The following is a 16,124-nucleotide window of genomic DNA, read 5'->3' on the forward strand; positions in this document are numbered from 1 at the left end:
CTTTCCAGTAAACGCTTGTCAACCTGAATGTTCACCTCTGCACTGGAATCTGTGTGGGTTTAAGACGAATTTGCATGTTTTGTAAATAAACGCATCATTCTGTCATGCTGATTTAGAAAAATACAGTGTTTCTAGCCTCATTTGAGCTAAAGAGTCTCAGATAACAGATATTTTGTTGAATTGGATTTAATTTGTTGGCCCAATTTTGATTAAACTTTTGGACCTTTAAAATTATTTTACCAAAATAAAAGGGATTATTCAAAATGCATGTTACTGTTCATTTAGCACTGACCTAAACAAGATATTTCACATTAAAGATTTACATATAGTGCACAAGAGAAAATTATAGTTTTAAATTATAAAAATGACCCTGTTCAAAAGTTTACATACACTTGATTCTTAATACTTACCTGAATGAGCAGTGTTTTTTGTTTAGTGATAGTTGTTCAGGAGTCCCTTGTTTGTCCTGAACAGTTAAACTGCCTGCTGCTCTTCAGAAAAATCCTTCACGTCCCACAGTTTCTTTGTTTTTTCAGCATATTTGTGTATTTGAACCCTTTCTAACAATGACTGTATGATTTTGAAATCCATCTTTTCACACTGAAAAAAAACTATAAAAACTATCACTAAACAAAAGAACACAGCTGTGGATCATTCAGGTAACAACACAGTATTAAGAATCAAGGGGATGTAAACTTTTGAATGGGGTCATTTTTTATAAATTCAACTATTATTTTCTCTTGTGGCTATGTGTAAACATCTTGTATGTGAAATATCTTATTTAGGTCATGATCCCTCTTATTTTGGAGCTTCTGAAAGGGGGGTGTAAACTTTTGACCTCATCTGTATATAGACGCACAGAACCCTCTTTAGTTATTATTACTACCTGTCACTTAGAAGAAACATCAGAGCAAATACTTTAGCTTTTAAAAAATGGAACTTTGATACAACGTAACTGTAACAGAAAACACGGAACTTTGACACAATGTAACAAAAGCCAGTGGATCAGGCTTTTGTTACATTGTGTCAAAGTTCCATGTTTTCTGTTACATGTATCATTGCATCAAAGTTCCATTTTTTAAAATGTAAAAACACTCCAAAACAATCAGAGCTCAAGGTTCTTCCCTGCATCCTTTGTCTTCCCAGTGTTGTGTGTGGCACTGGCAGCTTTCCAAGCCATTAAACGCCATCTCAGCAGAGCCTCGGAAATTACTGCATCGAGAATAAGGAGAGAGAAACGACAGGGGGGCGTTCCAATCACCCCTTTACATAAACGCTCATGAGGAGGGCTCTGCTGGGTTTCTGCTTGACAGGTGATAAAAAACCACGCAAAGCCTCATTCCCTCTAGCCCATCTGCAGAGCCGCAGAGGAACACAATTAAGCGTCCCTGGAGCTCTGAGCATGCCGTAAAAACACTGTAAATGGCTTTAGATAAAAGTCATCTGCAAAATAACCCAATGCCAAACAAGCAACAAATCTGCTGCGTTGCATAAGCAAGAATTAGCCATTCACATCCAGTCCACTTCCCAAAATCCAAAATCCAAAATCCAGCACCAAGAAAGCAGCTTAAACATCTAAGAACATTAATAATCAGATTGTTTTTTAAAAAAAAAAATCTTCTCACTGATTGTTGGGTTGGAGATTAGCGTGTGGCTTCATCGCTGTGTATTTTGTAACTTGCAACGTTGTTTTTTCAGATCAGGATTATCGAATGCCATTTCATTGCATAATAATTCGTACACATTTCTCTCAGAGAAACTATAAAAAGAAAATTCTCTCTGGTAATCATGCTTAAACATCAAACAAACTTAAACAACAATCGAAGGGATTGTTTAACCAAAAATAAAACGGTCATCATTTACATCATCTTCATATTGTTCCAAACTTTCGACCAGGCTTCAAATGAGGCAAAAACATCTCTCCTATGGTACTGTACGTACCGTTAAAGTATGATTCCTGTCTTTTTGAAAAGAAACATCATGTAACATTGCCTTTTGTGTTTTTCTCAGAAGAAAATATGGGTTCGGAACAACATAAGGGTGAGTTTTTGGGTGTACTATCCCTTTCACAGTCCAGCTACTCTCACAAAAAACCAGCAGTGGAAAGAACATTTTGTTCAAACACTGTAAGCATTTCATAATGGCTGTTTGCGGTGTTTTATAACTGTGAGCGGGTCTCTGGTGTTCTTTCCAGCTAATCATCTCAGAAGCGTGCAACGGAAGTGCAGTAATCCTGAAATTGAACTGAAATGAGAAAATGAATGCAAACAAAAGTTGAGACCTATTTGACCCTGTGTGTTGTGGGTTAAACACATCCTTGTGAATAATAATCACAGAAATATACTCAAAACAAGCACAGACGTTGAGTTTCAGGTAAGCAATGACTGTTCAGAATGAAAAACGAGCACATTGCTTACATTGCAGTGCTGAATGTTATTAAAAAGGTCAAATTTCCTCATTGCATCCAGAGTACAGTACAATTATCATCTTAGAATATTTATATTTCAGCTATATTAATAATTAAATGATATAAGAGAAATATTTATATTGTAATTGTGTCATTTTTTGTGTTGAAATGTTTTTCTTTCACCTTTTTTTAAAAAAAGAAAATCCTCATTAAATCCTCATTATGACTAACACCAATTATCTCAAAAATAAAAATACGGTTATTCATTAAATTAATTATCCTTAAATTAATTAATTCATTAGTGACTAAGGTCCAGCATTTATTTATTAAAAATATGTTTTTAAATTAAATTGCGTTTTAACATTTACATATAAAATAAAAAATACTATTATTATTAATATTTTAGAATTTTATAATATTTAATAACATATACTATTTTTTTTTTTTTTTACAATTATTATTATTAGTAGTAGTAGTAGTATTTCCATAGTACAGTCCAATTATAAAAAAAATTTACATGGATATTTACTATATTATTTATCTTTATATCTAAATTTGTGTAAAAATATTTTAACTGGCACCTATAATATATATAAAAAAATCCTCATTATGTCAAGAGTACAGTACAATTATCGTCTTAGAATATTTATATTTCAGCTATATTAATAATTAAATGAAATAAGACAAATATTTATATTGTAGTAGTGTCATTTTTTGTGTTTAAATGGAAAAAAAACCTCATTAAATCCTTATTATGATTAACACCAATTATAATCTCAGAAATAAAAACAGTTATCCATTAAATTAATTATCCTTAAATTCTGTGTGAAAATACTTTAACTTTGATCTATAATATAAAAATAAAATAAAATAAATAAAATCCTCATAAGGTCCAAATTAATTAATTAAATTAATTATATTTTTAAATCAAATTGTTTTAACTTTTACCTATAAATTAAAATATAAATTTATTATTACAATTTTTATTATAATATATTTCAGAATATTTTAGAATTATTATTAATATTATTATAAATTATTATTTACAGTATAAATATTATTTATCTTTAAACCTAAATTTGTGTAAAAATATTTTAACTTGGATCTATAATATCAAATAAAAATATCCTCATTATGTCAAGAGTACAGTGCAATTATCATCTCTGAAATAAACATGGTTATTTAATTTGTTTTTCATTTTTAAGTCTAATTTTGGGTAAAAATGCTTTAACTTTTAACTATAATAAAAAATAAAGAAACAATAATAAATAAATTTGTCCAGAGTAGCATTTAGAAACAGATGAACCAAAAAAATAAATAAATAATAAAATAAAATAAAATAAAAATACAAAAAGCATTGCATTTTGAAACACAATCGGCAACACAGCATTTACAAAAGATCACCTGGACACTGCAATTAATTCTGAAGTTTATTCGTCCCATTTCAGTTAAGAATTTCGATTCATCAAAAGGCCTTATAAAGAGTTTATGGCTCGCAGAAACACACTGATCGCTTACAGGAAAGATTCTCTTCTAAACAAATCCCATCAGTCCCCTGAAAGAATCAAAATGGTGACAGATTGCATCTTCGTGTGTTGTGCCGTCTTCTTTACGTCCTACCATTCACGTCCCAGTTTAAGGCCAGAAGGTACGTGAACGTCATATCAGAACGTTTCAATTCCATTAAGGTGTTCAATTCCGACGTGTGGAGGAATTATGGGACAGAACGGACCTCAGGTGGTCGTTTCATTATCAGAAATGCAGTCTCTTCATGCACAGGCATCCTTCATAGTACCTTAATTAATAGTCTGTTGCAAATCATCAAGTTTCAATATCAAAAAAAACGTACATCGGACAAGATCTTTTTGTCGATCGCAGTACAAACGTGTCATCGTGTCGCAATCTCAGCTAATCTATGACCCGGGGAACGCACGCACGCTCTCTCACACGTTAAAAAACATCGTAAAATGAACAAAAACCCCAACGAATACATACATGAAAACATCAATCGTGTTCCCATGATCGGAACACAAAAGCAAACGACAACAAAAGCAACAGAAAAACTGACAGTGAGACCCAGAGAGAGTCAGCCAGGGGAAAATCCCCCATAATGCTATGGGCCTGACGCGCCGGGGCCCTTTGTTTCCAGTGATGTCATCGTTCGGAGCCTTTTCCGTGACCACAGACGCCCCTCGGACCCTAAAACAGCAGCACTAGAGGGCGAGGGGCGGATGAACCCTCGGGACGAGAGAGATAGAGAGAGAAAGAGACGGCTGACGGGGCGCTCTGGGGGTCGGGGCGGAGGACGGGTGGGGCCGGGGGTCGTCCCGTCGTCTCGGAAGGGGGCTAGCGGTTGTTTTTGGCCGCCTCTTTAGCTGCGATGATCAGCGGCGTGAGGCTGGACAGAGGCTTGGCCACTTTCAGGAACTGGTGCTGCAGGGAGAAAAAGAGAGACGCGTCACTTCCGCTCACCGAGGCTGGATTTAATGCATCAAAAATACAGTAAAATCAGGGAAATTATGAAAACATATTATCATTTCAAAAAGCTGATATTTATTTAAATATATTGTACATTTGAATTTATTTCTGTGATGCAATGCTGAATTTTCAGCATCGTTACTTCAGTCTTAGTGTCACATGATCCTTCAGAAATCATTCTAATATGCTGATTTGCTGCAACAGTTGTGCTGCCCAACATTTTTGTGAAAACTGATATATTTTGTTTTTAATTTTTTAAACGTAATGAAATGTAACAAAAAATGAATTACCTGAAATGCACCTTTAAATCTTAAAAAACAATTAATTTGCATTTCTTAATTCATTTGCCACTCAAATCTATTTATTTGTTAGTTAGCCTAAAAAATGTTTTTTATTTTTGCATTATTTAGTCAATTTTAGTACTTCATCTTAAAATGACTACATAGCAGTATTTATATATTAGTATAGTATTTATTCATATTTTGAATTAGCTTTTAATTTTGGTTTACATTTCAGTATTTTATGTGCTTTTGCCATTTTTCCTTTTTCTTTTAGATATTTCTATTATAATTAATTTATAACTAATTTATTTGATATTTTAGTTTTAATAGCTATTTTAATACTTAGAACGTACTATACAGTATTACTTACATATATTTCTATTTTTAGCGCATATATATATATATATATATATATATATATATATATATATGCAGCTCAACAGGATTTTGAAAAATGTTTGGTGTATGAAGGACAAAGAGTGAGGAAAAGAAGAAATTTTGAATGAATTTAATGTTTTTTTTATATCTAAATAAAATTAATAATAAAATAAATAAAATCAATGGGATTTCTCTGGGCTAAATAAAGGATAAAATAAAATAAAATAAAATAAAATAAAATAAAATAAAATAAAATAAAATAAAATAAAATAAAATAAAATAAAATAAAATAAAACACTTTCCAAAAAAAATATTTATTTAATTAATTTTTAAAATGTAATGAAATGCAATTTGTACATAACTGAAACCCACTTTTAAATCTTAAGAAAAACAATTCATTTGCATTTCTTAAACCATTTGCCACTCAAGTCTATTTTTTTTTGTTAGTCTGAAATTTTTTTCTTCCTTTTTAGTTTTTAGTACTACATCTTAAAATGACTATATAGTAATATTTATATTTGAAATAGCTTTTATTTTTATATTATAATTGTATTTTTATTTTATTTTAATTTTAGTATTTATTTAGTATTTTATGCATTTTTATTAATCTTATTACATATTTCTATTTAGCTGTAACTTATTTTTATTTCAGTTTTACTAACTCATTTTAGTACTTAACCTTATTATATAGTATAATTTCTATACTATTCTAGTATTTATTCATATTCTGAATTAGCCGTTATTTTAGTAATTTTGGGTTACGTTTTAGTATTTTATGTGCTTTTGTCATTTTTCTTTCTTTCTTTTTTTTTTTTTTTTTTTTTTTTTTTTAGATATTTCTGGATTTTTTGAATGTTACATGACAGCATTTATTTGAAATAGAAAAGTTTTGTATCATTATAAATGTCTTTACTGTCACTTTTGATCAATTTAACGTGTCCTTGTTAAATAAAAGTATTATTTTCTGATTTCTAAACGTATTTAGCTGGAGAGTGAACTGTGAACTGAATGTCTTATTGTACTAAATCCTTTCTACTTTCTGCTCCCACTCACTCTGTCTGAGATTTCCAGCAGCTTTTCACATTATTTACACAAGTTTCTCCAGCCGCCTCTTTTAATGCACAACTGAGTCATATAACGTGTTACACAACCTCACTACTGGAGCTCAGATACTTTCAGCTTCTGAGCTTTTTTGGAAAGTTCTGGCAGCCTTTATTGCAACCCAACAGACGAGAGTTTTCTAAATCAGATGTGCGTGTGGGAGACACACAATTGTGGTGCAGAGGATGAATGATTTTGTCTGAATTAAATCTAATATTATTAGAGAGAATATAAACTACATATCAAACAGTTTGTTTTAATCAAAATGTTATGGAAGTTGTTGGTACTCATTAAATAAGTTTAAAAATAATTTTTTTAATTAATTTAATTTCTTCATTTTTATTTCGTTAAATTTTAGTGCTTCATCTTAAAATTACTATACAGTATTATTTACTATATATACTATATTATATAGTACTTATTCATATTTTGAAATAGCTTTTATTGTTATATTATCAGTTTTTATTTTAATTTCAGTATTTTATGTTTATTGCATTACATATTTCTATTTAGATGTAGCTTATTTTTATTCATTTATTTTTAAATCATTTTAGTACTTAGTACTATAACGTATAATTTTTTATACTATTATAGTATTTATTGATATTTTGAATTAGCTTTTATTTTTATATCTTCAGTTTTAGTAATTTTGTTTTACTGTGCGTATCAGTATTTTATGTGCTTTTGTCTTTTTTTTTTTAAAGATATTTCTGGATTCTTTGATGAATAGAAAGTTTACAAGCAGCGTTCTTAGTCTCTAGAATTTTCTAAAATAATAAATATTTTATTTCAGCTTTCATTTCAATATTTCTCCTTTTTTCATTTTAAGTACTCAAATAGCTAGAACTGAAATAAAAAATTATGTAGATATATTTAAAGAAAAAAAAAAAGACAAAAAAGTAATTTGATCTACAAAGGTCAAGTATGATGCATTAATACTGCCAGTTTTTATTTATTTATTTATTTATTTTTTAACACTGACAATCCATAAATAACTTCAATAGGTTTAGGAGGAAAATACTGAACATCTATATACACACAGACACACACCTGTAAGAGCTCCTTGGCAGAGCCTCTCTTCTCCACGTCCATCTCCAGACAGCGGTTTAAGAAATCCCGAAAGACCGAGGAGAGTTTCTCTGGGTTCTGCAGCTCCGGCGTTCCATTAGTGGCGATGAGATACAGAGCCTGGACAGCAGCAGGGGTTAGAGGTCACACACAAACCATCAACATCAGCATCAGTCCCTTTCATTTAAAAACTGCTATTTGAAATGTTCTTGTAGAACAAGATCTTACATAAAACTATACAAAATCTTCCAAAGCCTTACAAAAAAATATGAACAGGCAAACCGCCCACTGCTGCCATTATATCTCACTACTGCTTCACTTTTGTTTACCACAAATTAACCAGGTCAGCCCACAAACAGTTAAAACATAATAAGATAAAACCCTTAAGAGCTGATGGAGGTTGAAATCGATGTTGGATTCTGTCCTCCCACAAAGTGTCAATCGATGAAATCAATGCTGTTGCCATATGGTGACATCAGGAGAGCATCTTTATTTATCTATCTATTTATTTATTCATTCATTTACTTATTTATTTATATATTAGCCATTTATTCCATTTCTATTTACTTTTTTAAATTTATTTATTTATATTTACTTTTTTTACTTCTTTATTTACTTTTTTAAATTTATTTATTTGTTATATAATTTTGTATGTAAAAAGCATTATTTTATTAAACAATTAATTAAAATCAGAAACACAAATTATGTAAATATTATATATCTATATATTAATTTACTTCTCTATATATTAGACAATTATTCATTTATATTTACTTTTATTATTTTTAATTTATTTATGTTATATAATTTTGTATGTAAACAACATTATTGTATTAAACAATAAATTAAAATCAGAAACAAATTATGTACATTTTATATATCTATTTATATCTATATATTAATTTACTTATCTGTATATTAGACAATTATTCATTTATAATTACTTTTATTATTTAATAATTTATTTTAATTAATTTGTTATATAATTTTGTATGTAAAAAGCATTATTTTATTAAACAATGAATTAAAATCAGAAACAAATACATTTAAATTTTATATCTTTATCTCTCTCTCTCTCTCTCTCTCTATATATATATTTTTTTTATTTAGTTATTAGAGATGTATTTATATTTACTTTTATGATTTTTACATTTATTTTGTTTATGTTATATAACTGTGTATGTAAAAAGCATTATTTTAATAAACAATTAATTAAAATCAGAAACATATAACTTATAAATTATGTAAATTTTATATATCTATATATATTTATATATTAATTTACTTATCTACATTAGACAATTATTCATTTATATTTACGTTTATTATTTTTTAATTTATTTTAATTAATTTATGTTATATAATTTTGTATGTAAAAAGCATTATTTTATTAAACAACTAATTAAAATCAGAAACATAAATTATGTAAATTTTAAATATCTATCTATATTTATATATTAATTTACTTATCTATATATTGGACAATTATTCATTTATATTTACTTTTATTTTATTTTTTTCTTTATTTATTTATGTTATATAATTTGGTATGTAAAAAGCATTATTTTATTAAACAATTAAAATCAGAAACAAATAAATTATTTAAATTCATAAGAACTGAGTTTGGCTTTGATGTCTTTATTCTCACCCTCAGAGGGTTTTCGTTGAGATACGGCGGTTCGCCCTCGATCATCTCAATAGCCATGATGCCCAGGGACCAGATGTCCACTTTGGGCCCGTAGGCCTTGCGGGTCACCACCTCCGGGGCCATCCAGTAGGGCGTCCCAACCATAGTGCTCCGCTTGCTCTGTTCAGGAGTGATCTGAGCGCAGAAGCCGAAATCAGCTGAGAAACAGACAGAGAAAGATGTTTAGACCGGCTGGTGTTAAATAAACTGAAAGAACATCAGTAGATGCAATAGACATCATCTGGACTCTTGCTCCCTCTGCTGGTGAAAAAAAAACAAAATCACTGAGAAGCCTTAGCACAAATCAAAAAATATCCAAGTTTTTGCAAATTGAAACCAAAATGAGAAGAGAAATAGTTTCAAATCAAACTCACTGAGTTTGACGGAGCCGTCCATGCCCAGCAGAATGTTGTCGCTCTTGATGTCTCTGTGAATGACCTGATTCGAGTGCAGAAACTCCAGCGCTTGGAGACACTGCATGGACAACAACAACGGCGTCAACAATAAAGCAAACTCAAACATGCATATTTCAGAGGCAAGAGACTCATGTGACGGTGTTTCAAAGTGACTCAAAAGAAGCTTCAGAAAATAGTGAGCTGCCTAGCTAGACAGCATTGCGGTCGACACAGCAGAATGCATTACAAAACAAGCTCAGTTTTAGTACTCTATTATGTGCTTTTGTCTTTTTATTAGATTTATTTAGATATTTCTATTTAACAATTTATTTTTATTTCAGTTTTAGTAATTAATTTTAGTGCTTCAGCATATATTTACTACATAGTATTTTTTATACATTATTATAATATTTATTAATATTTTGAATTAGCATTTATTTTTCATATTCTTACTTTTAATTGTAATTTTGGATCAAGTTTTTGTATTTTATGTGCTTTTGTCATTTTTATTAATTTTATTTTGATTTTTCTATTTAGCTGCAATCTTATTTTTATTTTAGTTTAAGTAAATTAATTTTAGTAACTTATTTTACCACTTAAACCTACTATATAGCATTATTTATGTACTATTATAGAATGTATTCATATTTTATATAATTATTACATAAAATATTATATAAATATTTTATTAATATTAATATTAATAATTTAGCTTTTATTTTTATATTTATATTATAGTTTTCATTATATTTTATATTATTCATTTTTGTCATTTTTATTCATTTCAATATTTCTATTCAACTGTATTTTTTAATGTCAGTATTAGTCAGTTATAGTTACTAGTTTTAGCACTCAAACTTACTATATACTGTAATTTATATACTACTGTAGCATTTGTTGTTAATATTTTGCATTTTATTTTTATAATTTTAGTTTTAGTAGTTTTAGTATTTTACTTTGTGCTTTTGTCATTTTTATTTGTTTTTTGAATATATTAATTTATTTGTTTTAGTATTTAATCTTACTATATATTGTATTATTTATATCCTATATTATTTATTTATATTTAGCTTTTATTTTAGCTTTTAGTTTTTTATTATTTTCATTTTAGCTTTTATATTTATATTTTCATTTTAGTTTTAGTAATTTTGTTACATGTTTGTCATTTTTGTCATTTAAAAAAATATTCTATTCTATTATTTAAAAAAAAAATCTATTTATGTTACTTACAGTAACTTGCCAAGACAACATTTCTAATTTTCATTTTAAAATGATATAAAAGTGTTTTAGGTTTCAGTGTCTCATTTAATAGGTATATTTTATTTAATTTCAACTTTAAATGCCCAAATACATATATATATATATATATATATATATATATACATATATATATATATATATATATATATATATATATATATATATATATATATATATATATATATATATATATATATATATATATATATATATATATATATATATAAATATATGAGTGTAAAAATAGTTAAATTCAAATACAACTATACTGTGGAAAATAGGAATTTGATCAAATTAAAAATTCGATTGAAATAAAACTGATTTGAATATTTCACTCAATATTTGCGGGTGCTGTGGATTTTTATGCATATTGAAGTATCTTGTCGTTTGGTTAGCTAGCATCATAATAACTGCACACTCACTTCCCGACAGACGGCGGCGATCTGCGCTTCATCCATACAGGTTTCCGTCACCACATCCGTCAGCGAGCCTCCGGCCAGATACTCCATCACCACCCACAGCTCATCCCCCACCAGGTAACTATGGCAACAAGAGCGCATCGTCAACACACGCAGCATCGCCGTGACAACACAATCACTGGACGCTCCTGCTTTTATTAGTGCAGAAGTGGAGAAATCCACCATGGACACAGAGAAACACATCACTGCCAAATATGAAAACACTGATAAAAACCAAACACGTCTGAAATGATATCACCACGACAGCACTTTGTGGAATGATCTCCTTATCATAAGACTTGTTTTTAAAGAAAATACATTTTAAATTATTTATTGCTATTCAATTTTTTTAATTCATTATAATTTTAAAATGTATTATTTTTCTTGACTTACGCATAGTTAAGCATGCTTTGGACAGTTTGCAAAGTTTGTGCTTAAAACAAGAAAAAAAAAAAACAGTAAAAAATACACAAAAAATTAAATGAAAATATTAGTTTAAAACAAAATATAATGTTACAAAAATAAAATAAAATATTATAAAAATAAAAAATAAAAATATAATAAAATACAACAAAATATAAAAGAAACTATGAAAGAAAAATAAAAGAAAATAACAAAAAAATGGAAATATAACAAAAACAGAAAAAGAAAATAAGATAGAAAATATAATGTAAAAGAAAAATGAAAACTGCAAAAAAAGAGGAAAATATGACAAAAAAATTAAAAGAATAATAAAAGAAAATATGCAATACATACATAAACAAATATAAGAAAATATAACTAAAAATAAATGAAAAATATGAGAAAATATGAATTTGAAATATGTGTGTGTGCGTGTGTAAAATAAAATACAACAAAAAGTAAATATAAAGTTAAAAAATAAAAGACAATAACAAAAAAAAATAAAAAAAAAAAAAAATAAAATAAAATTATAATAATATAATAAAATATATCAAATATTAAATGGAAAGATAACAAAAACAAATGCAAAATTAAGAAAACATAACTAACAGAAAATATAACTTGAAAAATAAAATGGGAAAAATAAAAGAAAATAACAAAAAAACAAAAAAAAAAAACAAAAAAACAAATACTAAACAGAAATAAACAAAAAAAACCCCACAAATTATATATATATATATATATATATATATATACACATATATATATATATATATAACAAAAAAAGTAAATATAAAGTAAATAAAAGACAATAGCAAAAAAAAGAGGCAAGAAAATATTTTTAAAAAAGAAGAAAAAATTAAATTAAAATAATATATATCAAATATATATCAAATACTAAAACAAATGCAATACATACGTATACAAAATTAACAAAAATATAACTTTAAAAAATAAACAAGAAATATTAGAAAATATAACTGAAAAATACAAAGGATAAAAAAAAAGTAAATTTAAATTTCAAAAACATCTCTTTTTATTTTACAAATTAAATGTATTTTTTCTATGAGGATGATATGTATAAAAACTATTAAAATCAAATATGTTTACAAGAAAACAAGGCAAAATAGCGATGAGGACAAAGCTTAATCTAATGAACTGACCTGTCCAGGTAATTGACGATGTTGGGGTTCTTGTTTTCCCTCATGACTAAGATCTCATTGATGATCAGCTCTTTCTTGGGCTGCTGCTGTAGGTTCATCTGTTTGATGGCCACCTGAGAGACCAAACATCAGAAGAAAAGCCTTTAGACACACTTGACGATGAATCTGAGAGTCTTTGGCTCCATTAACATGAGTGACGATTGGCTTTGACATTAGCTCTGTGTGTGTGTGTGTGTGTGTGTGTGTGTGTGTGTGTATTGAGCTCTGAGGAATGTCATCAGATCAATATCACATGTCGTTTCCCTGATTCACTGTCATCGATCAGTGAAAATGTCTCGGTCGGAGGCACGTTGATGATGACGAGAGGTGACCTCTATTAACCGGAAGAGCTTATGGACGCGGAAAAGACTGTCGATATCTGCAAACCTGTGATAAGCATCCTCCAAACGCTGCCAAATGGCATATTTGCCATGCAATTTAAAAAAATATGCTAAATATAATAGCTAAAGTTAATAAAGAAGGTGCTTGGGTGGTAAAAGGACATTGCTATGTGATTGCTAGGGTGTTCAAGACAGTTGCTAGGTGGTTTCTTACTAATCAATAATTATATATATAATGTTTTTAGTAGTAATAATTCAATAACACACTTATCAATAATAATAGTGATGCTTGCCTTATTAGTGATGTTAGTATTGACCTCATGATATTCCATTTTAAGCATTATATGTTGGACAAACATCATTTAATGGGTGCAAAGTGTCATGCATGTGCTGATGTGTCTTTGACACCTATACGCAATATATATATTTTTTTGTATTTATATTTTTGGTATTTTATTTTAAATTCTATTTTTATTTATATTTTTCTATTTTTAATTTATTTTTTATTTTAAATTAAATAAATTTTTAATTTAATTTTAAATTTAAATTCTTGTATTTTTTGTATTTTATTTTATATTTTTTTAATTTAATTTTAAATGTAAAATTTTCCAAATGCATTTTATATTTTAATTTTAAAATATAAATAACAATAATGATATAATAATAATTTTAAATAAATAAATGTAGTAATAAAATTGGACATTTTACACATAAACAAACCTGGATATTTTACAGGTAAACGAAATGGTAAATAATTACTTTCTGAATGTTTTGTATTTTATTTCATATTTTATTTTAAATATGTAAAACATTTTAGTAGCAGTAGTAAATAATTTTATGCTGCTTTTATTTTATTGCAGTTTAAACTTATTGAGGTAAACTTAAAAAAAAAAAAAAAATATATATATATATATTTTCTAAATATACTTTGATTATACTGTCATTATTTTACAAAATAAGTTGTTTAAATAATTTATAGATCATCACTGAATTTTACTTTTTGTATTTTATTTTAAATAAATATTTTCTTTTATTACAGTTAAAACCAAACCTGAAGTAAACTTAAAAAATATATATAAAAAAAAAAAAATGCTCTGAAAATCCTGTCTTATTAATAAAATTTGATATTTTACATGTAAACAAAATGGTAAATTACTTTTTGTATTTTATATTAATTTTTAATAAATAAATAAATAAATAAATAAAAACATATTCTCTGAATATAGTCTGATTATACTGTAACTTTAACTGTTTACACAATAAGTTGTTTAAATAATTAATAAATCATCACTGAATGTCTTTAGTGATTAGCGATGCTCTGAAAATCCTGTCTTATTATTTCAATGTTGTTATTAGTAACATTATTAGTAATAAAATATGATATTTTACATGTAAACAAAATGGTAAATAATTACTTTTTGTATTTTATATTTAGTTTTAATAAATACATACATATAAACAAATAAACAAATATATATTACTTTTTGAATTTTATTTTAAATGTTATTTTAAATATATAAAACATTTTTAGTAGCAGTAGTAAATAATTTTATGCTGTTTTTATTTTATTGCAGTTGCAACTAAACCTGAAGTAAACTTAAAAAATATTCTCTGAAGATAACGTTTTATTATTTTACACAATAAGTTGTTTAAATCATGAATTGATCATCACTGATTAATAATAATAATAAAATAGTGATGGCTGCCTTATTAGCAATGCTTAATATGTATTGCCTTAATCACATTTCATTTTAAGCATTATATATGCTGGACTAATGTTGCTTTAACACCCATCAGAAAAGTGTTACAGTGTCATATTGCAGATGAGCAAACACTCTTCCACAAGAAGACGTACGTGTGAGAAGCATTGAGAAACATGTTCCCGTCTCACCTCTTGTCCCGTGGCGATGTCTATGGCTGTGTAGACGGTTCCAGACGCCCTGATGAGGGAAGAAAATAAAGATTATGGTGACTGTTTGACAACTGAAGGGTTTGGCATAAAAAAACAGGACAGCCATAATTAAACTCACCCCTGGCCAATCTTCTCAAATCGCGTGTACTTCTTCTTCGGGTCGCCCACGCTGACTATACTTCCTGTGGAGTGGAGGTCACACGTTATTTTAAGGAAAAAACACACAAAAAAATTAAAACTTAAACACAGGTGAGGAAAAAAGGCAGCTGTTTAAAACACAAAACAAAAGAATGAAAATGTAGTGTTTTAGGGTTTATGACAGAGCTGCACAAATAATCCAATTTATAATCAAAATAGTGATATGACCTTGCAGTTATTAAACTGAAGATTCAATGGACATTAGATATAAACAGTTAAAAAAAAAAAAAGATTTTTGAAGTGTAACATTTTTTCTGCTTGAATAAAAAACTTTAAATGTTTCTACACATTTTTTCGTATAGTAATATTAAATAATTTAATGCTGTTTTTATTTTATAACTTAATTAAAAAGTTGATTTTAAGTTTATAACAACAACAATTTCTTAAGTAAATATATAATTTCCTTTAAGGATTAGGTTTAAAATTAAATCCATTAATTACATGAATAAAAATGTGTATTTTGCAGATGAAAAACAAACAAACAAACAAACCAACCGTATTTAGTGCAATTAAACTATATGTGGCTTTTAATTTAATATTTATATTTTTTTATATT

The 16,124-nt window shown here is 27.4% G+C and overlaps 1 protein-coding gene across 4 annotated transcripts in view; it reads right to left on the bottom strand.

Moving 5' to 3' along the window:
• Positions 1 to 3,824: 3,824 nt before the first annotated feature.
• Positions 3,825 to 16,124, bottom strand: part of pak1 (p21 protein (Cdc42/Rac)-activated kinase 1) — a 69,393-nt gene continuing 57,093 nt past the window's right edge. For all 4 annotated transcript variants that reach the window (XM_051135255.1, XM_051135256.1, XM_051135257.1 and 1 more), the window contains exons 8-15: positions 15,489 to 15,552; positions 15,350 to 15,398; positions 13,079 to 13,191; positions 11,478 to 11,595; positions 9,775 to 9,874; positions 9,362 to 9,558; positions 7,696 to 7,833; positions 3,825 to 4,840 (exon numbers count right to left, since the gene is read on the bottom strand). In XM_051135255.1, the coding sequence (XP_050991212.1) occupies positions 4,754 to 4,840; positions 7,696 to 7,833; positions 9,362 to 9,558; positions 9,775 to 9,874; positions 11,478 to 11,595; positions 13,079 to 13,191; positions 15,350 to 15,398; positions 15,489 to 15,552 (866 nt within the window). In that variant the 3' untranslated portion in view covers positions 3,825 to 4,753. The remainder of the gene's footprint in view (positions 4,841 to 7,695; positions 7,834 to 9,361; positions 9,559 to 9,774; positions 9,875 to 11,477; positions 11,596 to 13,078; positions 13,192 to 15,349; positions 15,399 to 15,488; positions 15,553 to 16,124) is intronic.

The sequence above is a fragment of the Labeo rohita genome, chromosome 18 (genome assembly GCF_022985175.1).
Source record: "Labeo rohita strain BAU-BD-2019 chromosome 18, IGBB_LRoh.1.0, whole genome shotgun sequence".
NCBI lineage: Eukaryota > Metazoa > Chordata > Actinopteri > Cypriniformes > Cyprinidae > Labeo > Labeo rohita.